The sequence below is a fragment of the Sciurus carolinensis genome, chromosome 16, assembly GCF_902686445.1.
Source record: "Sciurus carolinensis chromosome 16, mSciCar1.2, whole genome shotgun sequence".
Classification (NCBI taxonomy): Eukaryota; Metazoa; Chordata; class Mammalia; order Rodentia; family Sciuridae; genus Sciurus; species Sciurus carolinensis.
Window position 1 is genome coordinate 50162334 of NC_062228.1, and position 27990 is coordinate 50190323.

At 56.6% G+C, this 27990-nt stretch overlaps 1 protein-coding gene across 4 annotated transcripts; it reads left to right on the plus strand.

Moving 5' to 3' along the window:
- The first annotated feature begins 1047 nt into the window (after window positions 1-1047).
- On the plus strand, window positions 1048-27792 carry Ltbp4 (latent transforming growth factor beta binding protein 4). Of its 4 annotated transcripts, none has more exons than XM_047528470.1 (33): window positions 1048-1226; window positions 3019-3077; window positions 3250-3385; window positions 3659-3768; window positions 8585-8776; window positions 8947-9194; window positions 9271-9373; window positions 9742-9816; window positions 9904-10026; window positions 10492-10656; window positions 11308-11457; window positions 11576-11707; window positions 12422-12553; window positions 12639-12764; window positions 13495-13620; window positions 14095-14337; window positions 14804-14929; window positions 15018-15137; window positions 15938-16066; window positions 16478-16603; window positions 16999-17121; window positions 17311-17442; window positions 19025-19156; window positions 19237-19362; window positions 20677-20823; window positions 22056-22322; window positions 22603-22674; window positions 22892-23020; window positions 23231-23377; window positions 24399-24551; window positions 25409-25789; window positions 26153-26305; window positions 27385-27792. In XM_047528470.1, exons 1-33 carry the CDS (start codon window positions 1063-1065, stop codon window positions 27537-27539), a joined length of 4902 nt encoding a protein of 1633 aa, XP_047384426.1. In that variant the 5' UTR covers window positions 1048-1062; the 3' UTR covers window positions 27540-27792. The 4 variants fall into 4 exon arrangements, with proteins under 4 accessions (XP_047384426.1, XP_047384427.1, XP_047384428.1 ...); XM_047528471.1 differs by having other exon boundaries at window positions 3045-3077; window positions 3260-3385; XM_047528472.1 differs by lacking the exon at window positions 1048-1226 and adding an exon at window positions 2749-2802 and having other exon boundaries at window positions 3260-3385.
- The last annotated feature ends 198 nt before the right edge of the window (window positions 27793-27990 follow it).

Consider the following 27990-nt stretch of genomic DNA (forward strand, 5'->3'; position numbering starts at 1 on the left):
CAAAAAAGGCGACTGGGGGTGGGTCTGAAAGTCTAGGGCAGTGCCTTTGGGGAAGGGGTGGGGCTTGTGGTTTGGAGAAAAGAGAGTGAGACCTTGAATTTATGAAGGGAGGAATTGAACTTGAGACCCTATAAGTTTAGAGGCTGTGAGTAGGACCTGAAGCCTGGAATCCATTAAAGGGGGTGTGAATCAAGCCTAAGGTTCCTTGAGGCTTGGAATTTCTAACAGTGGAGGTCCTTAGGACTGGAACTCTCTAAGGAGAAAGTCTGCAATTCTGGGAATGGAAGTATGCTCTTGGGAGACTTTAAGGATCCAGGCAGGAAAGGGGGACTGGTATCTTCCAGGAGCGGGAGTAGAGATGAATACAGGAGGGGTCAGAGTTGGGAGCCCCCTGGGAACAGATTTGTGGGTCAGGGGAGGAGCAGAGCTTCGGAGGAACGAATTTTCACAGGGGTGAGCCTGGACCCATAAAGGACAGGGTCTTGGGAAGGCCTAATGTGGATCTGAGACACTCATATTAGCGGGACCTGGGGCCTAGTGCAGGATTAGCATTCATTCCCAGAATTTTAAGTCCCTCCGGCAGGAGGTGGGCTCACATGGGGGCTTCTACCCTCCACACCAGCGAGAGAGCTAAATTCTGACCAAGTTCCCCCAGAACTGTGAGTGAGGGATGACACGTGCCAGCGGGAGTCTTGATTAGGGGACCCTGCCCCGCCCTCGCATCCCTACCAATTGTAAGCATCCCTCATTTGGGGTCCCTGTTCCACGAGAAGGTTCACAGAGTCAGTACCTAATTCTTGATTTCCTCTCACCTCCTGAGAACTCGAGGCCTGCAGAGCCCCCGCCCGGCACCTGTCCGCCTGTCCCCTCCCCTGCCACCTCGGGATTGGCGGCGCGGGGAGCGCTGGCAGTTCAGGGCTCTGATTGGCGGGAAGTTCGCAGCCCGCGGCTTGGAGTGTGGAGAAAGTGAGTCGGCCTGGGGCGGGGGCGGGGGCGGGGCCGCGAGGAGCCGGACCCGCTGGACAGATCACCAGCCAGGAGCAGGACTCCGCGCCCGACAAGATGCGGCGCCCTGGCCCCAGAGGCCGCCGCCCCCTCCTGCTGGTGCTGCTGCTACCGCTCCTCTCAGCCACCGCCACCACCGCGGGCCCCAGCCCCAGCCCCAGCCCCAGCCCCAGTCCCAGCCAGGCCGTCGAGGTCGCGTTGGTCTCGGGTCGTCCCGCCGGGTAAGCCCCACCGTAGCTCCTTCTTCCTTGCGCCTCCTCCACTCAAAAGTCTGGTGGTCTGGGGGGACCAGGACTTTCAGATTAAGGGGAATACGAACCCACTGCTTCGGTGGGAGGATGCAAAAGCCAGGATTCCTGGATCTATTTAGGATCCCTGTTTTGTGGGAGTTAGGATCCGGGGAGTACTGAGATTTTAAGAGGAGGGAGTTTCTGCCAATGTGGTGGAGACAGATGAAGCTCCCGCGAATCCTGAGGTTTATTGGGGAAAGATCGCCCGCTGATATGGGGGTGGGGTTTTGAATTTTAGAATGACAAGAGAGATGGGTGGGGGATCCCTAAGTTTTTTTAGGTGCTCAAAAAGAAAGAGTATTAATTGGGAGCTTCCAGAGGGATTTTATGCTGGAGTTGAGATGTTCTGGATTTCTAGGGTTGGGGGGCACTGTATTAATTTAAAAGGAACTTTGGATTTTTCTAATAGAGTAGGAAGACGTGGACTCTTGGGTTGATGGCGGAGGGACTTGGGGAGAGGTGTGTTCGTGTGTGTGTGTGTGTGTGTGTGTGTGTGTGTGTGTTAGGAGGGGAGTTCTTCAGGTTTTGTTAAGGTTGGGGATGCTCTATTTCCCAGAATTAGAGAACTCTAGGTACCAGTGATTTCGCGGCAAGAGATCTGGGAAATCCTGTGGACTGTAGATTTGGGGGTTAGAGTCACCCCTACCGTTTGCGGGTGACGAGATCGAAGGAAAATCTGCCCAACACCCTCACCCCCGCCCGGCGGCCCTGCACTCGGTTACAAAGGCTCTGGGCTCTGCTCCCGCCTAGGTCTCTGCGAATGCGTTTAGTAACCTGAGCCGCGCGGGGGGCGGGGCCGGGAAGGGGTTAACCCGGAGAAAAGACGGGAGGGATAACGGCGGGATTGGGGGTCTCGGAGGCTTCCCGGACTCTGGCGGCCTCCGCTACTGGGCCCCGCTCGTCCGAAAGGGTGTCACATGGTGGATGTCCCTTTCTCAGAATCCTCCACTGGTTTCCCGGGGCCTGAACCCGCGCCCTTGACCCACGCCCCCCCCCTTAGCCTAGGGATAATGGACTTGTCTTGGGGGCCCTTTGCAACGCACTTGCGCCGAAGTTGGAGGCTGAGCCATTGAGACCCGCTGAGCGCTGAGCGACCCCTTCCTCCCGGTCAGGAAGAAAACAGGCCCAAAGATCAGGAGACGCTGGCTCCAGGACACCTAGCGTGGAAGGCAGGAATGGGCTAGAAGTTGATTCCCGGGATTCCCAGTCCTGAACTGTGACTTCTTCAGTATCCCCTTCCACCTCAGCACGGTGAACACACATTCGAAGGGGATGCCGCTGAGGTCTGTGGACGTGGCGCCACCTGCCGACCAGACTCAAGATGACGGCTGAGTCCCAGATAGGGACCTGAGGGAAGGCGCAGTTCTAGATCTCAGACAGCAGAGGCTTGGAAATGCACTTAAAAATCTTATTTGGTTATTTTCAAAAAATTTTTTTTGAAAAAGATTTTAAAATATATTTTCCAATAATGCCTAAATGCCAAACCTACTTCACAAGACACCTAAAAGTAAGTTTTCTCCACTCCTGAAGAATCTAAGCCAATATCCCTCTTAACATTGTATAGATGGGAAACTTAGATTTGCAGAGAAGTGTCCCAGGTTAGTCACACATCTATTTTGAGATTCCCTCAAGCCTTGTCGTGGTTTCCCCTCCCTCTGTAGACCTCCTTTGGGGAGTTCTGGGGTGCTAGGGGTCTGAGTAACTTCCATGCCCCTATTGATAGCGTTGCTGCTTGTCGCTGCTGCCTAGGCCAGACACCCAGGAGGAGCCGCTGCATCAGAGGTGGGTTCTTCTGAGTGGGTGGGGTATGTCAGGGGATGAAAGGAGGTAGGAGCAGAGGGGCAGGGGAGGGAGCTCCCTTCTGCCCTCATCCCAGTTGGAGAGCTGGATGCATTTGATGGAGGGAGAGATTCAGCCCTAGCTTTTCCCACTTAGTCCCTGGCTGTCTCCAAAGCCTCCTGCAGGGTCCGAAGCTGCCCACCTGAAAAGTGCATAGACCCTCAGCGGTGCCTTACCCCAATACCTCCAGTGCCAAGTCCCAGCCCCAGCACAAGGAAGAGACAGGTGTCCCTCAACTGGCAGCCACTGACGTGAGTGTGTGATTCCTCCTCTACTAGATCCTCCCTTGGGAACTCCTAACTTTCTCTCTCCTCCTCTCTTTTCTGTATTCCATAGTTTTTGTCTCAGTTTCTCTCCAAGAGTCTAAAGAACACTTAAGGCCTGTTCCCTATAAACCGGTTGTCGGGGGAGTGTTGGGCAAAGCCCTACTGGGAGAACTTCTCCAGGCGTGGGAGGCCCTTTCCTTGCGGATGGGGGTCGTCTTAACTGTGGTGATGGTCTCTTCTCCACCCCTTCCCACCCAGACTGCAGGAGGCCCGAGATCTGCTGAGGCGACGGCGGCCCCGAGGGCCAGGGAGCCGGGCGCTGCAGAAAAGGAGGCCCCCACAGCGCGCCCCTGCCGGCCAGGCCCGGGGTAAGAACATCCGCCCTTCCTCCGCCTGGGGGACTGGGGGTTCCGGGCCAGATAAAGCCGTCTGGTTCCCACGGTCCAGCAGCCACCTACCCGCACCCCCCACACGCCTCTCGGCATTGTAGCTGAGACCACCCCACCCCCCAGGACGTGGCCACCTCTAGGGACCCCCCGCGTCCGGCTGTGCGAGGTGAGCCCGGGACAGGACTAGACGCAGGCCAGAGGTGCTGACCCATTGGGGTGGAGATGGGTGGAGCCGGGAAGCCAGGCGTCCGGGCTCCCGCGGCCGAAGAGAAGGGCGCTGGCCCAGAAGGGAGCGAGGCTGAACCAGTCCAGACAACAAAAGCGATTGTGCGGGTTGGCGCCTGCCCGGGCACCTAAAGCCTGAGATTGCGGGACGTCTGGTGGCAACAGGCTCCCCCGCCCCCTCACCGCTTCCCCGAACCCTCCCCTGCTCCGGCTCTCCTCCTATAACTCCGGGCCCCCAGGCTAGAACACCCTCTAGTATCAGCCACCCTCAAAAGTCCTCCTCCTGCTGTGGCCTTCAGCCCAGATGTGTCCCCTCCTCCCTAAAGTCTTCCAGATGTGGGCCCGGGGCCAGATGTGAGGACCCGCGCCCACAGCCTCAATCCGTTCCTTCCCTGTATCCACTTTGACTTCTTCCACCTGGCGTGGGGGGTCTTGGCCAAATTTGGCTGCATCTTCAAGTGGGTCCCACCCCCATAGCTGCTTCTCCAGGATTCAGACCCCTAATTCCTTCATGTGCCCATGTGCACCGACCCTTCTCCCTCAGATATGCCACCTGGCTGCCCAGATGCGCCATAATAGTCCTCTATCTAGAGAAATCTCTCTCTCTGTGCCTAGGATGGAGAATCAGCCTTTAACTGTCTCCCCAGTGCGGCCCCCACTACCCTTTAAGAGTTTCCTCTTTATGGATTCAGCTCTGTCTGGGGGAAAAACTGCCCGCCCCCACCTGTTCCTTTCCCCGCCACTCCCCTGCGGGCCCCATCCACTTGTTGAAGCACGGGTGGGGACAGAGGGGGCGCCCCCTCCCCCTTGTGAGTCTAGCGCCCAGCCTTTGCGCCTCTGGCTAAGCGCCCAGCCCCACGCGCCCCCGCGCGGCCGCCGGGGAGGGAGTGGTGGGGAGGGGGGGGCCTGAGCGGGGGCGCGGCCGCCCTCCCCCGCGGGCGGGCGGGCGCGGCCGGGCCCCTCGGGCGGGCTGGGGCGGCGTCGCGGCGGAGCGCGGCGCTGCAGCCATGGCGGGCGGCGCGCGGCTGTTCTGGGTGCCGCTATTGGTGCTGCTAGCGCAACTCGGGCCGCAACCCGGGCTGGGCCGTCCCCGAGAGCGTCTCCGCGTGCGCTTCACCCCGGCGGTGTGCGGCCTGCGCTGCATCCATGGGCCCACCGGCTCCCACTGTACCCCGACCTGCGCGCCCCGCAACGCCACCAGCGTGGACAGCGGCGCGCCCGGCGGGGCGGCCCCCGGGGGACCGGGCTTCCGCGCCTGTGAGTGCGAGGTGTTGCTCCCGAGGGAGGGTTTCCCCAAGGGAGAAGGATCCCCGGAGATGGGAAGACAATCCCCCTGGGAGAAGGAGTCTAGATTCCGTGTGCAGGCGTGCTGGGGAAGCCCTGGGGAACTTAAGGAAGGGGGCTCCTAATTCCTGTTTGGGGGAGTTGGTCCGGAGGGTCCTGCTTTTGCAAGCAGTGTGTGTTCTCAGGGACCTGTGGTGTCCCACGTGAGGGGGTTGGGGCCGGCTTTCTACCTTCGAGTCAAAGCGGGGATCTCAGAATTCAGAAGCCTGGGAGCTTTGGAAAGGGAGCCCAAATTCTGAGACTCCGAGTAATGGGACCCCAGGCATCAGGGGAGAGTTTCAGGGCTGCACGGGGGATGTCTCGGTCTCTGTGTCCGGGTGGGAAGGATTAAGAGAGTCCGAATGGGATGCCTGTGAGGTGAGGACTTGGGATGAGGAGAGCTGAGAGGCAAAGGGCCCAGAGAAAATGTGTGTGGGAGGGTGTCTCTCAAGACCTGAGTTGCAGGGAACCCACGTGCGACCGAGATCCAGATAAGAGATCTGTGGAGGGGGCGCCCCCTGGGGGAAGAGGAGACAAGAGGAGTGTGCACCCGGCACCCCTAAACATGGGGAGCCATCAAAGGTTCAGGTGAGGTGGGGAGGGCGTGCCACCTGTTGTCCCAGAGTGAGGGAATAGGTAGGCTCTCCGGGATCGGGTCCTCCCTGCCCCCCACCCCTCAGGCCCTCTGAAGTGGGGAGTGGGGGCCCCTGGCGCCGAGAACTAGCCCAGCCTGGCCCCCAGCCAGCCCAACCTCGGCCCGGCCGGCGTGAGCTCATCTCCCGCCTGAGACCCCGCCCGCTGCCACTCCCTCTCTCCTCCCCTTCCTCCCTCCTTCCTTTACTCCCTCCCAGCCCAGCCCCAACGCGCCCGTGCCAGGCGCCTTGCCCAGGCGTGTGCCAAGCCCTTGGAGGCGCAAGGAGGGGCATGCGAAGGGGGGGGGGGACTGACCTCGGCAGGACCTCAATGTCCTCAACTCCCTGTTCTTTCAGAGTTTGGGGACGTGGTGTTGGCCTTGCCCATTCTGTGGCACACTGGGGTGTGGGCACCCTCAAGGAGCTGGGCTGGAGACCTTCACTCAGGCTGAGGAAGTGCTTTCCAAAACTAGGAAATGCTCCTAGACCTGGCTGACTTGCTACCACCCCATCAGAGACATTTCCCATTTTTTTAGATTCTTGCTTCCTGGGCCCAGCCACTCCAGGACCCCATTAGAATAACCGAAGTTCTGGTCTGACTCTCCAAACTCTGGGAACCCAGATCCTAAGCTCCCTCCCCACCCCTATCAACAGATCCTAGACACCAGTTCCTCTAGTAAAGTTCCCTCCCAGTCTTTTGAGGCAATCTCCTCAAACTGTGCAACTCACCAGAGAACCCTAGTATTGTTCCTCCACTACCTCTCCCTACTTCCAGGAGAAACCCTATATCACAAACCCTATGCAATGATAACTCCCCTCCCCAGCTGAATTCTCTTCCTACAAAAGTCTCCCATTTTCTTATATTTCCAGCTGAGCCTTCCCCAGTTCCATCACATTCCTAATTTCTGTCTAATCCTGTACTTCCAGCTGTTCTCCTCCCCAAGAACTTCAGATCCTATGTATTTTCAAAGAACCCTAGAGTTGGTCTGTATCAGGGATTCTCCCAAGAGGACTCCAGACATTGTGCTTCCCACTGGCAGCCATTAATGAAAAGACTGGGGCATCTAATCCCTTAGCTGTGAGGAGAGGTGGTTTCCACAGTATCTTAGGGTCCCAGCCAGTTGAGGCTCTTATGTTCTGGAGACTTCCAGGAATTCAATTTCTTCATCTAAGCCCTGTTCTCAACACCCTCAAACGCCACCCCCTAGAATGTACTGGAGTCCTGTTCTCTAGGTAACTCTCCCCAAAAGGACTTGAAAGACTCCTTTGGATGAGAGCCTCAGTTTCCTCTAAGTGAGCCTTTCCCCGATCTCAGAGACCTTGAACCATCTTTGAACCCCAGAGTACTGCCGTCCAGTTGCTCTCTTCCCAGAACTCCTGTCCCCTGACCCTTCTAAATTGAAGTGGCTTCCCCTGTGTTTTCCTCTCTAGAGTTGTGGCTCAGAATCCCATATTCGCCTCCCCGGACAGCCTCGGCCGCCTGCGCCCTCCCCTCCGCACAGCTGTCTCCAGCTGTTTTCGGCTACCCGGGGGGAGAAAGGGAGGGGGTGCCCTCGAAAGACACGTCCGGCCTCCTTTGGCTCAACGGTCTCGGGGCTCCCCAAGGGTTCGGAATGCGGAGCCGCCGCCCTTCCCCCGCCGCACCCCTCTCTTTGTTTACCCCGCCGCACAGCTGGCAGTGCCCCGCCCAGAGGTGGCCTGGGGCCCTGCGAGGACGCGCAGAGGGGAGAGGAGGCGCGTCCCCGCGTGTTGCTCCGCCCGGTGCTACCGGAGGCGGGAAGGCAGAGCTAGAACTTTGGAACCCAAGTCTGAGGGGAAGTGGGCGGAGACTAGGGCGGTGGGCGGGACCTAGACCCCATCCCGCCTGGAGGTGGAGTGGGAGGGGCGTGAGTGAGCCTGGGCAAATCAGAGTGAAGAAGGGGGTGGGCGGGGCTAAAGGTGTCTGGTTAGGCGCCTTGATTAGGCGGGGTTTAGAATCAGGCTGATGAAAGGTGAGGTGGGCGGGACTAAAGGGGGGCATGGCCAGTAGTCAGAGCTGGACTGGTTCTGAGGGAGTGTGGGCGGGCATAGAGTGCTAAGGAGACGGAGTTGGGAGCGGGGAATTGTGCCAAGGAGTAACTAAAATGCGGTTTGAGTTGATGGAAGGGACCAGAACTGACTTGGAGGGGCTGAAACAGCAAAGGTCCCAGCCAGGCGACGGAATGGGCAGGGCTAAATGCTAAGGAAGAGCTAGCGTGGGCTGGTGGAGGCTGAGCCAGTAGGTGGGAATAGAGCTGTCCGGGCGGAGCTATAACGCCGTGTACTCCACTAGAAAGTGGGATCGGTGGAACTCGAGGACAAATGAAAGGAAAGTGAATGAAGAGCCAGAGGGCGTGGGGTACCACCTACTGGGTGGGGCTATATCATAGATGGCTGAACAATTGGAATTGGCCAATACTGATGGACGGAGTTGGGGCGGGGACACAAGACAGCTAAAGCTGAGAGTTTTAGAGTGAGTGATGCTTTGAGGGACTACTTATAGTGTTGCGGTCTGAGCTAGCTTGGATGCAATGGCTTCAGGGGTATCTGCCAGGCGTAGTGCCCCCTCGAGTGTCCTCACTTTCTCCCCACTCCAGTCCTGTGTCCATTGATCTGTCACAACGGCGGCGTGTGCGTGAAGCCTGACCGCTGCCTCTGTCCCCCGGACTTCGCTGGCAAGTTCTGCCAGTTGCACTCTTCAGGCGCCCGACCCCCGGCCCCAGCCATGCCAGGCCTCACTCGTTCCGTGTACACCATGCCACTGGCCAACCATCGCGATGATGAACACGGTGAGGAGAGTGTGGCCAGAGTCCCCTTGATCCCTCTGCCAACCCACTGTTCTCCAACCCCAAATCTTGCTGCCTTCCGGAGTACTTTTCACCAGCTCACCCTCCCATTTCTAGTGCCAATGCATAAGAACCCTTGTGCACATCCTTTTGCCCGCTCTGCCTCCTTCCAGGCGTGGCGTCTATGGTGAGCGTGCATGTAGAGCACCCACAAGAGGCGTCGGTGGTGGTGCACCAGGTGGAGCGTGTGTCTGGCCCGTGGGAAGAGGCGGACGCCGAGGCAGTGGCTAGGGCTGAGGCGGTGGCGCGAGCGGAGGCGGCGGCGCCCTATACGGTGTTGGCACAGAGCGCGCCACGAGAGGACGGCTACTCCGACGTCTCAGGCTACGGTTATTGCTTTCGGGAGCTGCGCGGAAGCGAAGTGAGAATAGGCCGATGGGGAGGGGTCCCAAGTATGCCACCGCACGGGGGCGCGCTCACCCAACACTTCCCCACAGTGTGCGTCTCCGCTTCCCGGACTCCGGACTCAAGAGGTCTGCTGCCGAGGGACTGGCTTGGCCTGGGGGGTTCACGACTGTCAGCCTTGCTCAGAGCACCTGGGTAAGCCCCAAGACGTCCCCGAGGTGCTCGGAACCGGGGAGAGAGGAGAATTTCTTTCTCCCTACTCTGCCCATAGATAAATTCTGTTCACGAATTTTAGTTACCTCTACCCAGTTGTGGGGATCATTTCAAGTCTAGATCTATGCATACCTTTCTGGTATTAACTACCCCGTTTTCTAACTCTGGCAACTTCTTTTCTCAATCTGCCTTGGTCCCCATGCATTCACTTCTGGAGCCTCGGAATTTGCCTTCTCAGAACCAACTTAAGGCTGACTCTGCACTCGAACCTCACCCAACACCCTCAGTCCCTCCCACCATTTAGGCCGTGCCCAAATCTCGCCACGCCCACCTCTCCCCTTTATTCACAGGGAACTCCAACCGAGTGGGTGCCCCAGATGGACCTTGTCCGGCCGGCTTCGAGAGGGTTAATGGGTCCTGCGAAGGTGAGGAGCGTGGGAGAGAGGGTCTTGGCTCTAAGGATGGGGCTGAATCGAGTCCCCGACTTAAGATGACTTCCCCAACCTTCACAGATGTGGATGAGTGCGCTACAGGTGGGCGCTGCCAGCACGGCGAGTGTGCCAACACGCGCGGCGGGTACACGTGCGTGTGCCCCGATGGCTTTCTGCTTGATTCATCCCGCAGCAGTTGCATCTGTGAGCCGCCAGGAAGGGTCTGAGGCAGGGTCCCAAGCCCCCACCACACCTCGGACCACCTCCCAGAGCATTCCTGAACACTTAATTCCCTCAGACCCCCCTCCAGATCCTTCCAAAGTCCTATGCCCCTCCTCAGTTGGTCTTAGACCACACTCAGAACCTATCGTGAGTCTTCGGACCCTCCAGGAACCCCTCAAACCTTTTGGATCCAGATCCCTTCAGATTTTCAAACTTGCTTCAGTTCCTCTTAGACCTACAAACCCACCCTTTCCCCTCGACTACTAGATCATCTTGAGATACTGAGGGCCTTCTCAGGTTCTCTCCTTCACCCCTCAAACTCATCCCACAGTCCCCAGGCCTTCAGACGCTTAGGCCTCCCCCAAGTGCCCCCACCCCCTCATCTCCCAGATCCCTCAGTTCTGAAGCACTCCCCAGCCCCTGAAGAATTTCCTCCCCCTCCCCCAGCCCAGCACGTGATCTCAGAGGCCAAGGGGCCCTGCTTCCGCGTGCTCCACGATGGCGGCTGCTCGCTGCCCATTCTGCGCAACATCACCAAGCAGATCTGCTGCTGTAGCCGTGTGGGTAAGGCCTGGGGCCGAGGCTGCCAGCTCTGCCCACCTTTTGGCTCAGGTGAGTGCCTGTCTGTTCCTAGCCCAGCTTAGAGTGCTCAGTCTAAGCCCCACCCTCTTAACTCTGAGGCTCACTACTCTTTTAACCCCACTGGGCCAGGCCCTCAACCTCTGAGACCCGCTGGACTCCACCCAGGTCTCCATTCTTAGCCACACCCACTCCACCCTGAGACACACCACTCTAAAACTGGTCTGTCTCCTGAGGTCACCGTCAATCCCTGATATACACAACCCCATCCCCTAGCTTTGGCTAAGTCCCCAGCTTCTGAAACACTGCCTTCAGCTCAGGGTCCCCTTTTAGGCCCTTCCCTGAGACATGCCCCTCCTGGCATTCTAACTTCTGCTAAAACAGCCCCACAAGAGCTGTTTCCTGGCGTTCAACTCAGTTCCTGTAGGCCACAAACCACACTCTGCCCTCAATCCCAGTCCCTGCCCATCCCAAATGGGGAAAAACTCTTATGGTCCTACCTTTAGCCTCTGAGGTGGCAGATTCTTTGGCCAGGGCATCAGCCTATCCTAGCATCCAAGCCAAACCCCTGACACACTTCCACACCAAACCCCACCCCCAGCCAATGCCCACCTTTAGACTCCCTCTTTCTCATATCCCCCCTCTTTGGCCCTCTTTCTAACCTTCCCTCTTTCCTGTTCCTAGAGGGTTTTCGAGAGATCTGTCCAGCTGGCCCTGGTTACCACTACTCGGCCTCTGACCTCCGCTACAACACCAGACCCCTGGGCCAGGAACCACCTCGAGTATCCCTCAGCCAGCCACGTGCCCCACCAGTCACCCTTCGTCCACCCATAGGTGAGTTGGCTTCTGAAGGAGGGGATGTCATTTTCAAGGATTTTTCCCCAGGGAAAGGAAGAGAGAAATCAGGACACCAAATTCAGGTCTTCACTTCCTGATATCGCTTCCTTACCAGGCTTTCTGCCCACACATAGACCTGAGCCCCGGCCTGAGCCCCGGCCTGAGCCCCGGCCTGAGCCCCGGCCTGTCCCTGAGCTTCCCCTGCCCAGCATTCCTGCCTGGACTGGTCCTGAGATTCCTGAATCAGGTGCGGCAGAGAGATTTGAGGGTGTTAATGGGGTTGATACAGGTGAGATTCTGGGGGAAGAGGCTCCGAGGTAAAGATACTAAGAAAAAACAGAGGAATAAGAAATGGGGGGCTGGGGTTGTGGCTCAGTGTAGAGCTCTTGCCTGACACATGTGAGGCAGTGGGTTCAATCCTCAGCACCACAGAAAAATAAAAATGAATAAAAAAATAAAGGTTAAAAAGTGGGTAGGAAAAAAGAAGAATCAAAAGGGTTGGATAGTAGTTAGATCAGGTGCTGAATATGAATTGGGCTCAATTCTGTTAATTGAGCAAGTCATTTAAATTTTTTATGACTCAGTTTCTCATCCTGTAAAATCGGAGTCACTGAATTTTCCATTAGAGATTGCTCATGTATTGGGCACACAGTAAGTGCTTAGTTAATGTTAGATAAGAAATTATCTTTTTGCAAAGGGCAGTCAGAACCCACCTCAGACAGAGGATTCGAGAGCCAACTATTCAAAGATGGATACCTTGGGGTGGCATTGTGGGCAGAGGATTCTGGCAAAGGACCTGATGAGAATGTCCCATGATAAGGGAGAGCAGATTTCCATCTAAGATTGGGCTTGGGGAGGAGACCTGGATGAAGGTGTTTTAGGCAGGGGACTTGTACTGGAATGGAATGAACAAAGAGTTCAGAATTGCGGGAACCTGGCCTGACTGCGCCCCGCCACCCAGGTCCCTCTTCAGTCGTGTGTCAGCGCAACCCCCAGGTCTGTGGCCCAGGACGCTGCATACCTCGGCCCAGCGGTTACACTTGTGCGTGTGACTCGGGTTTCCGGCTCAGCCCCCAGGGCACCCGTTGCATCGGTGAGCTGGGCTTAGGGGCGGAGGCTGGACCGGGAGAGTGCTCTACCCTGTCACCTGGTGACCTGTCCTCCCTCCGTGCCCTCAGACGTGGATGAATGTCGGCGAGTACCCCCGCCTTGTGCTCCCGGGCGCTGCGAGAACACACCAGGCAGCTTCCGCTGCGTGTGCGGCCCGGGCTTCCGAGCCGGCCCGCGGGCTACGGAGTGCCTGGGTGAGAAATTCGCCCCGTGCAGCTCCAGGCCCCACCCAGCCTGAGTCTTGCTTCTGCTCTCCGTCCAGATCCGCTCCCGCCCTCCTTCGCCTCCCCACACCAGTCCAGTCCGTCTACTGCCCTGGCCTGACCCGCCTTGGATCTGCTCTCTCTTGGCTGTACCACTGCCCTGCGGCCAAACTGGCTCTTCTTTTCTACTGCCCAGCCAGGCTCCGCCCCCATTGGCCCCGCCCCTTTCCCATATCCGACGAGCTCCCCGCCCTCAGACCCCGCCTCTGTCCTAAAATTGCTACAGCCAATCCCCTGACCACGACCCCTGACCCACCCCTGTCACACCAGAGCCCCATCCCCAAAGTGCCCCTCCCTTCTTTTGCCCCGCTCCTGCCCTGCCTTTCTTTGCTGGTCCCCGAAGCTGCTCTTCCCACCCTTACCCTTCTCAGGCCCCGCCCTCCACAATTTGCCCCCTCTCACGGTCTCCCTTTCCGGCTGTGTCATGGGAGGGTGTCCCCAGTCCTTGCCCTGCCCTCCCGGCTCAGTCACCGTCTTCGATCTAAGCCCTTTCACCCCAAGCCCCACCCACCGCCCTTGCCCCCGCCCCAACCCGGCTCAGCCCCAAGCTGGGCCCCACCCCTGCTCTCCCCCACTACCTACCCCCAGCCACACACACCTCCCGCCCAGCTTCCAGTCTCCGAGGACTGTCTGAATCCCAGCTGCCCGGTTCTGCCCACAGACGTGGACGAGTGCCAGCGCGTGCCGCCGCCGTGTGACCGCGGGCGCTGCGAGAATACGCTAGGCAGCTTCTTGTGCGTGTGCCCCGCTGGGTACCAGGCAGCACCACACGGAGCCAGCTGCCAGGGTGAGGAACTGAGAGGGGCAGAAGGGAATGGGGTACAAGGGGAAGGGTATGGGGGCAGCGATGAGGGTTGGAGGGACTGAGCAATGTGGCAGAGGGAGGCTGACTAACAGAGACAGGCTGGGTTGAGAACCAGAGGTGTGGCCTAGTGTGACCTGGGTATGGAGAGGCCAGGTGATGAGAAACAAGGGCTGAATCATGGAAGCTAGAGAAGCAGAATGAGGAGGGATGGAGAGGTCAGTAATTGGGAAGAGGGACAGAGTTATGGAAGACGGAGGAGGCTAGAGAGGCAGAGTTTTAGGAGCTAGCCAGCTAGCTTAATCGGGATTGATGGAGGATGGAGAGTCCAAATGACATGGACAGGGAGGAGGAACAATGGAGCGTGTAAAGTCAGTGATGGAGGCCAGGGACATCAGGTGGATCATGGGGGGGGGGAGCAAAGAAAAGCAGTGATCTGGGTCCCCTTGCCTCACACAGATGTGGACGAGTGCACCCAGAGCCCAGGCCTATGTGGCCGAGGGGTCTGTGAGAACCTGTCCGGCTCTTTCCGCTGTGTTTGCCCGGCTGGCTTCCGGGGTTCGTCGTGTGAAGAAGATGTGGATGAGTGTGCCCAGGAGCCGCCACCCTGTGGGCCAGGCCGCTGTGACAACACGGCTGGCTCCTTTCACTGTGCCTGCCCCGCTGGCTTCCGCTCCAGAGGACCTGGGGCCCCCTGCCAAGGTGAGGATGCTGGGTCCAATCCTGCAGCCACTACTTGCTGTGGGGACTGAAGAGACATTGCACAGGCAGTGGTGGGGGTCAGAGGGATCAAGTGATGTGCTCGGTGATGGAGGCCAGGTGCAGAGGGGTGAGATACTGAGAAGGCAGGAGGATCTGACTCTAGTCTTTCTCAAAATGAGAGTGCTCCCATCCCTCTTCCCTTTTTGAATGATATCTTGTACTTGTGGGAACCCTGAAGAGTGAAGAACTCAGGTAGGGAAGGCAACATGGAGAAGGTGGTGCCTTAGCTTCTGTAGCAACTGGAGAGACCACTAAATAGGGAAATAAGGATGACTTTGTCCTGGGAGGAGAGGATAGTCTGGCAAAGTTCAGCAGGCTGGGTCAGGACTGAAATGGGGTGAGCAGGAGTGGCAATGGGAGGGAATCCAGGCCCCTTCCTCAGCCTGACTGATCTCCTCTGCCCCAGACGTGGATGAGTGTGCCCGTAGCCCCTCGCCTTGTGCCTACGGCCGGTGTGAGAACACAGAGGGCAGCTTCCAGTGCGTCTGCCCCACAGGCTTTCAACCCAATGCCGCTGGCTCTGAGTGCGAGGGTGAGGCCGGGGAGGGAGGGAGGTCCGTGGGTGGGCGAGGTGGGCGTGAGACTGTTTCTTCAAGGCCTCTTTCTCCCCTGCGCCTCAGATGTGGATGAATGTGAGAACCGCCTGGCATGTCCTGGACAGGAGTGTGTGAACTCGCCTGGCTCTTTCCAATGCAGGGCCTGTCCTGCTGGCCACCATCTGCATCGTGGCAGATGCACTGGTGAGATCAGACTCTGACCTGCAACCTGCATCATGATCCCCTGAGCCAGATGGTGACCCTGACCTGAGCTATAACTTCCTGACCAGTACCTCAGTCACCTTACCTGGATCCCAACTCCCACAGCCTGATTGTGACCTGACTAGCCCACAGACCCCTGAATAGACAGTAATCCCTTACCTGGTCCATGATCTCAACTCTGAATATGACCTCCTGACTCTGAACACTAAACTTGACTGTGACATTTGATCCTAACCTTTGCTCATAACCATGACAATTTTGATAGCAGTTAATCTCCTGACCCTGACTGTCACCTGACCGTGAATGTGACCTGTGATCCTAACTATAACCCTGACCCTTGAATGTGTCTCTCTTTCTGCCCCTGTCCTTTCTCAGAATTTCTTCCCTGGAACCTAGTTAGTTCTTCTCCCTGACCCTGACTCCTGACTTGAGGCAGAATCCTGGACTCTGACTGTAGCCTGTGGTTCTAATTACCCTCATTTCCAGTCATTGACTCTGATCCATTCATTATTCAGCAGAATCCCATAGATGGTCTTGATTTATGATCCCTGTGCCATTCCAGAGTCCCTTCCCTTTACCCCAGGATCCTGCCACAGGGAATTTCCAGACGCCAAACCCACAGGAATCTCAGTCCCCAGACCAGGAATGACATCTGCTATGGAGTCCTCACCCAGTTTTCTACTCAAGGCATTTTCCATCACCTCCCCCGACCCCTGTGCTCCAAGAGGATATGTTCAGTGTGCTCCTAGACTGGACCCCCTTTGAAACTCCCGCTCCCACAGATGTGGACGAATGCAGTTCTGGCGCCCCCTGCGGTCTCCATGGTCACTGCACTAACACCGAAGGCTCCTTCCGCTGCAGCTGTGCACCAGGGTACCGGGCCCCATCGGGTCTGCCTGGGCCCTGCGCAGGTGGGCAGGTTGGGGAGAACGGGAAAGCCTGGGAGTCGGTTCTGTGATTTGCCCACTGGGGACTTAGAAGTGCAGTAAAAGACTGTGGGAGCCGGGGGCTGTGGGTGCACCCGTGTAATCCCAGTGATCTGGGAGGCTGAAACAGGAGAATTGCAAGTTCAGGGTCAGCTTCAGCAACTTAGTGAGATCCTATCTCAAAAAGTAAAAAGGGCTTGGGATGTAGATCAGTGGTAAAGCGCCCCTGGGTTCGATCCGAGGTACCAAATAAATAAACTAAAAGTGTGTGTGGAGGGGTGCGGTGGAAGGAATTTAGGCATGGGTTATGTGGGGTGCTGTTTGGGGGCAGGGCCTAGTTCTGGGGGAATGGGTCGGGTGACCCCGCAGCCCAGCCGCATCGCAAGCATTCCCTAGATGTCAATGAGTGTCTGGAGGGCGACTTCTGTTTCCCTCACGGAGAGTGCCTCAACACCGATGGTTCCTTTGCCTGTACTTGTGCCCCCGGCTACCGGCCCGGACCCCGCGGAGCATCTTGTCTCGGTCGGTACTCAGGCTGCTCCTACCTAAGGAAAGGGGCGGCCTTATAGCAGGAAAAGGAGGGGTAGGGAGAAGAAAGTAGAATCCGGGTGTCTAAATTTTTTTGTCTGGAGTCGTCCTAAATCATGGGGGCGGGTCTATGGGGAGTTTCAGGTGCTGAGCGTGGGGGGGCGGGGCATGGGAAAGGGCGGGGTCTGCGTAGCTGGGCAGTGATTGGCAGGGACTGTCTTAAAACCCCGGGGGACAGGGCTTGTAGGCAAGGGCGGTGCCTGAGGCCGGTCAGGGAAGGCGTTACAGGCCTGGGAGCGTGGAGGGGCGGGGAAAGGGCCGCGGAGGGTGCGGTCTGGAATGAAAGCAGAGGAGGAGGTGGGTCCGGGTTTGCACGCTTTATCCCGCAGACGTGGATGAGTGCAGCGAGGAGGACCTTTGCCAGAGCGGCCTCTGTACCAACACCGACGGCTCCTTCGAGTGCGTCTGTCCCCCGGGACACCGCGCCGGCCCAGACCTCGCCTCCTGCCTGGGTGAGAGGTCCCGCTCCGGCCAGACGCCTCCTCGCCGCGCTCCTCTTTGCTTGCCACGCACCTTGCCGCTTCTTCCCTGCGCCTCTCTGCTCCCCCGCCTCCCCATTCTCCTTCCTGCTGCTTCTTGACTCCCTCACCTTGCTTGCCTCCTTTGCTTCCCCCATCTGACCGCCTTGCCTCCCTCCTCAGACATTGATGAATGTCGTGAGCGGGGCCCCGCCCTGTGCGGGTCTCAGCGCTGTGAGAACTCCCCCGGCTCCTACCGCTGTGTCCGGGACTGCGATCCGGGCTATCACGCGGGCCCCGAGGGCACCTGTGATGGTGAGACGAACCCCCGCCTCCGCCCCCTGCGAGGGCTTGCTGGAGTCTGCTCCCATGGGGACCGAGGAGGGACACCTTGCCCTGCAAACTTGGAGAAGGGGAAGGGGCCCCCAACCAACGCACCTTTTACAACCCCGTCTCGCCCTCTCTCTGGTGGGAAGAAGAAGTCACCCTCGGGTCACTGATTTTCTTGTGGAGGCCGGGGATGAGGGAGCTACACCTATCCCCAACCAGGGCAAGCCAGAAACTGCCTGTGCCCCACCTGTAGCTTGAGTCCATTTTTTAAGGAAATAACTCACAAAGCTATCGCTTGCCAGAATTGTTGGGACCTGCCCCTTCCAGTGGGCCCATGGATTAGAATTTCTGCACATGCCCTTTTCCCACCCTCCACCGCTCCTCTGCCTCTAGCTGCCCCTCCAAAGAGGCCCAGCCCTGACTGCCATCCTTTCGTCGTGTGAAATTCCCCCCAAATGTCTCCAAGCACTGGGTCTTGCCCCCTTTAAGCTCTGCTCTTCCATTCATCCTTCTTGACTCAGTTCTTTCCCATTCCACAGACGTCTGCAGCCCTTGGAAACACATAGGTCCACCCCTCCCCATCTCTCCTCTGCCTTTAGACCTACCCCATGGATACACTTCCATTTTGCAGGTCTTCCCTCCACTTCCCCCTATCCCTCCTTCCTCTCTGCCTCCATACCCTGCTTTCAGACTCCAGCAGAGGACTGATGGAGGCAGGATGGGGCTGGCTAATTTATATATATGTCTGTCTCACACACACACATATTTTCCTTTTCCTGGAACCCATGCAACAAAACAGCTGTAGGCTGCCTTTGGCTCTCTGGTTGCTAAACCTCTGACTCCTGGAACCCTAGTGTCATGAGATTCATTCATTCCACAAGAATTCTTTAAGTCCCTACTATGTGCCAGACAGGGGTCACAACAGGAAACAAGTCAAACAAAACCCCCTGTCTTCATGGATCTAACATTTGGTATATGTTTGTGTGGTAAACAGAGACTTCTTTCCTCCCTGCCTTAAGTATGTACATAAATTCAGGATTCATTCAAGAAATAGTTTTCGGGCACCACCTCTGCGTCAGGTTCTGTTCTCTGTCCTGAGGATACACCAAGGAGTAGGACAGACAGAGATCCCTGCCGATGTGGAGTTTGCGTTCTAGGAAGGCGATAGTGTCCATTCCAATAAGTAGGCAGATACAATATTAGGTTTAAGAAAGAAAACAAGGCAGGGTGAATGGACAGAGCTGACAGGCAGCTGGGGAGGGGCGTGAGGATGAGGAGGGTTTGACCTAGCTGCTGGTGAAGTGAGGGAGGGAGTCCTGCAGATAACTTGAGGAAGGTATGTACTTGGCAAGTACTTGGCCCTAGGTGGGACCATGTTTGGATTTTTTGAGAAATGGTGATGAGGACCTAAGAATTGTCCACCCTTGTTGATGTCAAGAAGCCCAGACTCCTGGAATACCAGAGTCATAGAGACTTCTGACTCTTGGGCATGGCAAGTGGCATTAGGAACCGGTGACTCCAAGCCTGTAATTCTCTTCCCCTCCATTTCCTCCTTGCTTTCTGGCAGATGTGGATGAATGCCAAGAATATGGCCCTGCAATTTGTGGAGCGCAGCGTTGTGAGAACACCCCTGGATCCTACCGCTGCGTGCCAGCCTGTGACCCCGGCTACCAGCCCACGCCAGGGGGTGGATGCCAGGGTGGGTACCCACTGGATGTTGGCTGAGATGGGTGGAAGGGGTGGAAGGTTCAGAAATAAGCTTACTATTGGTGATTGCAGATGTGGACGAGTGCCGGAACCGGTCCTTCTGTGGCGCCCATGCTGTGTGCCAGAACCTGCCTGGATCCTTTCAATGCCTCTGTGACCAGGGCTACGAGGGGGCGCGGGACGGGCGTCACTGCGTGGGTACGGGGCTCCAGAGGGTGGGGGAGAGCAGAGGGTAGGGGGAAAGGTGGGTCAGGCTCTGCCCCTCTCCGTACATCTGAACTTAGGGTCGTAGAATTTAGCTCTTGCAATATAAGATCAGCTTCATGTCAGTCAAAATTCTGCTAGTGGCAAGTGACAGAAGACTTATTCATCAAGTTTTATTTTTTTCTGTGTAGTTTTAAAAATATATCTCTCTCTAATGGGTTATGTGAAAGAGTGCTGAACACAACAAATTGAAAGAACTGTAAAATGTACACCTGTGATTTAGATTCTATTTTTATCATTTTTTTATAATTGTTTTCTCACACATCTATCCATAGATCCATCTAATTTTTTGGACAAATTTAAGAGTCAATTGTAAGCCAGGCATGGTGGTACACACCTGTAATTGTAGTGACGTAGGGGGCTGAGGCAGGGAGACCACAAGTTCAGGGTGGGTGGGCAAGTTGGTGAGACCTCAGTCTCAAAATAAAATATAAAAAAAAGGACTGGGGATGCAGCTCAATGGTAGAGCACTGGCCTAGCCCTGGGTTCAATCCCTAGGACGACACACACACACAAAGGTGAACTGTAGGCATCAATACATTTCCTCCTCAGTTCTTCAGTCTTCATATCATGAACCAGAGTTCAGTGTGTGTTCATAGATATTTTCATTTGAGGTCCAATTTACATACAGAGATGTGCATGAATCTTAATTACATATTCTCTGGGTTTTAAGAAACAGGCTTTCTTTCTTTAAAAAAGGAATTAAAATTGCAAAGTTCTGGGATATATTTGAACTTTGGGCATAACTGGATCCAGGAATTATAACGAAGCCATCTCTGTCTCTGTGTCCCTCTCTCAGCTCTGCTTCCCTCCGTGGGATTTATTTTTAGGCAGCCTCTCTCTTTACAATGACAGGGGTGGCCCTGGCGAGTCTAGGCTAGCATCCTTACCTGGACTGTGCTAGATGGCTAGAGATAAAGGGGAAGGTTCCTTTTCAGCATTTCCAGCAAAGTCCCCAAACTGGGTTTGACTGGCCCAGTGTGGTCACCGCCTGCCTCTGAACCAGAGAAATGCAGTGATCTGGTGAAGTCTGCCTCAGAGAAGATTTAGCCCTATTCAAAACACATTAGTTGAAATTGGAGAAGCACGGAACTCCCAAGGGAAAATCAGGATTCGTTACCAAAAGGAAAGATCCTGATGGGCTCATCATAAAGATTTCCATTATATTTGAAAGCTCAGACTTTCAGACTTTTGGAACCATAGAAGTTCATAACCATTGAATCCTTTTCCCTTATCTCCTGCTCACAGATGTGAATGAGTGTGAAACACTGCAGGGTGTTTGTGGAGCTGCCCTATGTGAAAATGTTGAAGGCTCCTTCCTGTGTGTCTGCCCTACCAGCCCTGAGGAATTTGACCCCATGACTGGACGCTGTATTCCCCCACGGACTTCTGCTGGTGAGACTAATATGGCTATTTAACTGATGGCTGCTGGTTGCACTTGAAGATGATATGCCCTGATGTGGACAGCTGCCACCAGTTAAATGCTTCTGCAATGAACCAGATGAACTAGATCCTGGAGAACTAGATTCTGGCCCCGACTCTGTCACATTCCTTCATTCAACAGTGTTCACAGGACATGCACTGTGTTCAGGTCCTATTCTGGGCACTGAGGACAGCAGTGACTGAGAAAGATAAGTCTCTGTCCATAAGAGGCACACAAGTCAATGGGGCAGACAGCGATATCACCAGAGAGTGACAACCCAGAGGAATCAGGGCTGGGAGGAAGGAAGCAAGGCCAGAAGGAACATGGCTGTGATGGGAAAAACCTAGGGGCTTTTGGAGGCGGTGCCTGGTCCAGCCTGAGAAAGGAGGAGAGGGTTTCCTGGAAGGAGACGAGGGCTGAACTTAGAGCAGGAGGGTGAGTGGAAATGAGGAGGTATGTGAGGGGTCTTCTGGGCAGAGGCCACAGCGAGAGGAAAGGCCTGCTAAGGCAGGAAAGTACCTGGCATGTTGAAGGAGCCGAATAAGCTCACCATGGTGTGATTTGGAGAGCAGAGGAAGGGGAGGGACCCTGCTAGAACATACTGGCTCATCACGGAGGTTGGACTTTGCCCCAGGGTGTCCTGGCACCTTGGAAGGGTTTTAAGCAGGAAAGGTGCATACTCCGATATTGAAACCTCCCTCTGAGAACTCTGTGAAAGTGAAGAGGGGTAACGCTGGAGGCTGGGGCAGGGATCCAGAGAGGAGAGGACAGGTTTGGACCAAGGCAGGGGCCAGGGGAAGGGAGGGAGAGTGGGCAGGAGAGACACCCAAAAGGCGGTGTGGACATCTTTTGGGGCTGCCTGGGTGCAGAGGCTGCAGGACTAGGCCTCAGTGTGGGGATGAAGACTGGGAGCCAGTTTGTGGGATGTGAAGGCGGTGAGGCCCCTAGGGGGCCAGGGAGGCACCCTCCCCACCCTCCTAGGTGGGAGGTGAGACACCTAGGAAGTGTAAGGCCGAGGCACAAGGTGTAGAGGGTCAGGTGACAGTGCTAGAAGGGTAGGTGGGGGAAGGGGTGGAGTCTGATTCTGCCACCGATGGCTGGCGCCCTCTGGGCCTCAGTTTTCCCATCTCTGACTTGGGGGCCTGGGAGGGGAGGGGTGCTGGGGACCCAACACAGCCTGAGCTAAAGCTCCTTGTTTCCCCAGCTGCATTTCCAGGTTCACAGCCCCAGGCACCTGCCAGCCCCAACCTGCCGGCCAGGCCACCCCCACCATCCCCACCCCGCAGACCCAGCACACCTAGGCAGGGTCCCGTGGGCAGCGGGCGCCGGGAGTGTTACTTTGACACAGCAGCCCCAGATGCATGTGACAACATCCTGGCCCGGAACGTGACGTGGCAGGAGTGCTGCTGTACCGTGGGCGAGGGCTGGGGCAGTGGCTGCCGCATCCAGCAGTGCCCAAGCACGGAGACAGGTGGGTGGTAGGCTGGTGGGTGGACACAGGGCTGAAGGCTTGGGTGGGAGTAGAGTGGCATGGGAGTAGGAAGGGGGACACATTTGGACACGGCCCTGGGCTGCTGATACTGCCAGGGAAAGAATGAGCCACCAGCCACCAGGTGGGTGTGGGTGGGCATGAGGCTGAGAAGTGGTCACTATCTGGCAGAGAGCCTGAACGCTTGGGCAGGGGGTAAAGGTAAGCCCAGGGCAGGGACTGGGACTTGGGGGTCCTGGCTCAGCCTTTTCTCTCTGTGCAGCTGAATATCAGTCATTGTGCCCCCACGGCCGGGGCTATCTGGCGCCCAGTGGAGACCTAAGTCTAAGGAGAGGTGAGACCAGACTTCAACCCCCTGAACCCTGTCGGACACCAGACTGACCCACCCTGCCTGTCTCTTCCTGTTTATCTCTGTCTCTGGCCCTATTTCTCTGTCTCAGTCTCCATCTCCCGACCCCCTGCCATCACACATACGCTGCCATCACACACTTCCCTCGCCCAGCTGATCCCACACCCGGGCCTGCCCCCATCTCTCTTCACCCTTCCTGCAGATGTGGACGAATGTCAACTCTTCCGAGACCAGGTGTGCAAGAGCGGGGTCTGCGTGAACACGGCCCCAGGCTACTCGTGTTATTGCAGCAACGGATACTACTACCATGCTCAGCGGCTGGAGTGTGTTGGTATGAGCCCCATTCACCATCATCTTCCCTTTCAATTCCTGGCCATGCCAGCCCCAACTCGGAATGCGGCCATAACAGCGGGAAGTCCTTCCTGGAGTCTAGACTCCATCTATCACAGTGTCACAATGCACCGAGGAGAAAGAGAACTTGAAAAGGGGGTAGGTGGGTGGAGAGGGCTGCCTCTTAACCACCCCTTCTACGCCTCCCTAGATAATGACGAGTGCGCTGACGAGGAGCCAGCTTGTGAAGGAGGCCGCTGTGTCAACACGGTGGGCTCTTATCACTGCACGTGCGAGCCTCCGCTGGTGCTGGACGGCTCGCGGCGCCGCTGCGTCTCCAACGAGAGTCAGAGTCTGGGTAACTCCACCCCGGCCCGCCTCCGTGTGTTACGCCCCACCCTGGCCCTGCCCCCGCTCGGGGGCCAATCTCCTCTGGCTCCACCTCACGCCTGCACGGGCCACGCCTCCGTCAGGTCCACGCCCCTCGCGCTCTCGGAGAAGGCCACGCCCCCTCGGGCCCTGCGGGCTGTCTTTGTGTCTCAGATGCGAGCTTGCCTGGTGGTTAAGGGCGAAGGTTTTAGAGGCAGTCTGCCCCTCACTGACCTTGTGTACACGTGCATGTTGCATATCTCTTGGACCCAGTTTCCCTCTTGCACGTTGGGTGAAGAGCCCTTACCTTATAGTGTGGAACTTTGTTTGTAAGGGTAGAAGGGAGCCTCGCCTTACTAAGTGTTAAATGATTGCTACTTGTTCAGGTCTCTGTGGGTTTGTCTTTGGATTTTATTGCATTTCTGACACTCCGGATCTGTCTTTGTTTCCAGATCCCTTTGTCTTTGTTTCTCTGAATCTTTGTTTTCCTATTTCTTGGAGTCTTTGTCTCTTTGGATGTTTATCTCATTGGGTCCTTTCTTCCTCCCTCTCTCTCTAGACCTCTGTCAGTCTTTCTTGAGTTTCTCTCATGCGCTCTCTGTGTGTCTTCCCATCTGTTTTTGCCCTCTGGCCCAAAGTCTCTTCTCTCATTTTCTGTTCCTACAATATCCCCCACACCAAGAGACTTCAAACAATGCTCAGAGAAGGGAAGCAAGGGCCCCAAGGTCACAAAGCCCTCTAGAGCTGGATTTGGGTAGCACCTTTCAGATCCCATCTCCCAGGCCTCTTCTGTCCTCTCCTCCTACACAGCAGCCTCCTGCCAAAACAAGCTTTGTCCTTAATCCAGAACCCTGGACCTACCTCAAAGGGCTTCTGAGAGTCACATCACAGCTGAGGAGAAGAATCTGTTGATAGGCAGAAGGTGGCTGAGCTCCAGCAGGGGAGGGGGCTCAGCATCTGGGAGGATGCAAGTGCTTCTCCACCCTGATGCATCCTGTCACCACCTGCAGATGACAATCTGGGAGTGTGCTGGCAGGAAGTAGGGCCTGACCTCGTTTGTAGTCGCCCACGGCTGGACCGTCAGGCCACCTACACAGAGTGCTGTTGTCTCTATGGAGAAGCCTGGGGCATGGACTGTGCCCTCTGCCCTGCCCAGGACTCAGGTACTGCCACTGGCCTGGGCTGCACTCAGGGCCCTACCTCTTAGGCTTCTAATCCAGGCCCTTGGACTTCCCAGTCTTGGAACTACAGATCCCCCAATTGGTACCTTAACCCCCATATCATAGCCCATACCCAAATCTTAGTTCCCAAGTAAAATACCAAAGACTTCCAAGTCTCAATGACAGAAATCTTACGTCTAGATTCAGCAGATCCCAGAGTTCCAGCCCCATACGTTCCTGGGAGCTGGTTTCTTGTACCCTCAACTCCCGGTCTCTAAAACCCCAAGACACAACCTTTGAGATGCCCTCTCCCAAATCCTGGACCCTTAGACTTCAGATACCAGCTATGCAGACCCCACTATCCTGGCCCACAGTCTTCTAGGTCTTCAGATCTCCAAGCCCCAGTGGCTCAGACCCCTCCCATGCATCCTGGCCCCTTAGGGCCCTAGTGGTAATCCCTGGGGTTTCCTAGTCCTGATCCATAAAACACCTTTATCTCGTTTCTCCAGGTCCCTAGTCCTAGCTCCATGGGCCCCCCAAATTCTAGCACCTTGGATTCTAATTCATAGTTGTAGAATTCAGTACCCGATCCCAGTACCTCTGAATTAGTCTCAGCCCCCAGATCCTTGATCCTGACTCCAGACACCCATAATGCTGCCCCTCCAATCCAGCTCCCTCCTTTTAAGCCCCTCCCACCCAGGCCTCAGCCCAGGGCCCTTCCCATCCTCTGCTTTGGGCTTCTCTTCCCAGAGATGAGGGATGGAGGGATGGAGGGGTGGAGGGGTGGAGGGGTGGAGGGGGTGGAGGGGCGGGTACAGACGCATACAGAGATGATTGTGTGGCTTCGCTTCTGTTTGCAGATGACTTTGAGGCCCTGTGCAATGTGCTGCGCCCCCCTGCGTATGGCCCCCCTCGGCCAGGTGGCTTTGGGCTCCCTTATGAGTATGGCCCGGACATAGGTCCCCCTTACCAGGGCCTCCCCTATGGGCCCGAGTTGTACCCACCACCTGTGCTGCCCTATGACCCCTACCCACCCCCTCCTGGGCCCTTTGCCCGCCGGGAAGCCCCCTATGGGGCACCACCCTTCGACATGCCGGACTTTGAGGATGATGGTGGCCCGTATGGTGACTCTGAGGCTCCTGTGCCACCCAGCCGGGGCACCGGCTGGCCCTACCGGTCCCGAGACACCCGTGGCTCTTTCCCAGAGCCTGAGGAGTCCTCTGAAGGTCGAGGCTACACTGGTGAGCACCGTGGGCCAGTGTTGGACCAAGATGAGGAGGGAGACCTACAGAGACAAGAGGTGAGGGAGGGAGGGAGGGAGGAACCGAAAGAGAAGAAAGGAGGAGAGACGGGCAGAGGGGAGCAACAAAGAGGATCAGAGAAATACCAGGAGAACAATGGAGCAAGGGGGACAGGAAAGCTAGGCGAGCTAAGTGAGGTAAAGCCCATGGCCCCACAGTGTCCCCGAGCCCTGGAGCAGGAAGGGCAGCTTAGAATGAGACCCAGGGGCACCGACACTGGGACACTCGTGTGGAGTGTTGGGAGGGGGATGAGGAGACCAGAGGCAGAGGTCTTGACTCCTGGTGTCCCTGGGGTCTCCACAGACGCCCTGGCCGAGCCCTACGAGGGGCTGGAGGCCGAGGAGTGCGGGATCCTGGATGGCTGTGCCCACGGCCGCTGTGTGCGCGTTCCTGAGGGCTTCACCTGTGACTGTTTCGACGGCTACCGCCTGGACATAACCCGCATGGCCTGTGTCGGTGAGGGGCGGCCGGGAGAGGCAGGGCTCGCCCAGAGCGGGTGGGAGCCCCCATGGAGGTGGGTGGTCAAGAATACCTGGGAAAAGCCAGCTGGAAGGGAGTGAGTCCTAATTAGGGGTGGGGCTTGGCTGAGCAGATGAGGTCAGGGTTGGAGGAAGGCCAGGCTTGACCATAGGGCGGGTGGGGCTGGACCCAGAAGCAGAACGAGGAGTAGAGTCCTGCGGGTGCGATTCCTAAGGACTGCCAGTGCTACCTTGGGCAGTCTGCCTGGCCTCTTGGAAAGTCTGTCTTCCCACCTGTAAAATGGGAATGTCAATCATGTCTGCCTAGGCAGGGGTAAAGCCCAGCGATGGCACTCTGGAACTCCAGGGGAGTCTGACAGACCTGGCTCAGTCCAGCAGCTTGCTTTGTGACCCTGGGCAGGTCGCTGTCCCTTGCTTAGCTTTTCTCATCTGGAAAGTGGGTATAGTCAAAGAACCCATTTTACAGAAGAGTTGTGAGCACAGTCAACACTTTCCTAGTAACTGAGACCTATGTGTAAACTGAGGATCGGAGAAGAGAATTGAGTTCCCTGAGGTCTTACAACCAAGAAGTAGCAGGGGGCTGGGCACCCAGAGACTGGGAGAGATGGTCCCAGACCCACTGCCTGGTGTGGGCTTGCTGTGAGACACTGAGCAAGGGCCTTTCCCACGCTGGCCTCAGTTTATACACATGAAAAACAGGATGGCAGGAGCTACCTCACGGGGCTATTAGGAAGATAAGATTAATGCAGGTCGTGTGTTTACAGTAATGTCTGGTGTGAGGTAATAAGTGTTTACTGATGTTGATATCATCAGTATTATTTTCCTAGCAAAAACCTAGTGATGCAGCTACCATACCGATCTTGTAAGGTCCAGTTGAGACACAGAGCAGTTAAGCCACCTGCCAAGGCTCACACAGCCAGTAGGCCGGGTTCGAGTCCAAACAAGACAGGCTCATCAACCCACATCCATACTCCTGTCCCCACCAGTCCCATGGGCCAGGGAGGCCGGCTGCTGTGTCCAGAGCCTTCAGCAGCATTCCTTCAACCCCCTCCCCAGACATCAACGAGTGTGACGAGGCAGAGGCGGCCTCCCCGCTCTGTGTCAACGCGCGCTGCGTCAACACCGATGGCTCCTTTCGCTGTATTTGCCGCCCAGGATTTGCACCCACACACCAGCCACACCACTGCGCACCTGCGCGGCCCCGCGCCTGAAACCTACCCAACGCCTGCGCTTAGGACCATACCGCACGCACGTGCTGCCCGCTAGTGCGCATGCGCACCGGGAGTCTGCTGGGACTGAGATAATGGACATAGGATTAACAGACTCTAGGAGCACCCCTTCCCTGCTCCTGCCACCCCCAGCCCCTCTCACCCGCGCCCTGGGCCTGGCCTAGTCCTTGGTTCCCTTCACATTCTCTCTCCCTTTTATAAAATTTTCAATTAAAAACACCTATTTTGTACCTTTTGCCTCTGCCTGCCTGCCTTTCTTTCTTTCTTTCTTTCTTTTTTTTTTTCAGATTGTCTCCAGAGTCTGTTTTAAATTACACACACACTGATGCCATATCTAACTCAATTTCCATGACTCTGAATCTACAATCCGATGTGTGTGGTGCTGAAGATTGAATACATGCCAGGCTAGCACTCTGCCAACTGAGCTACATCC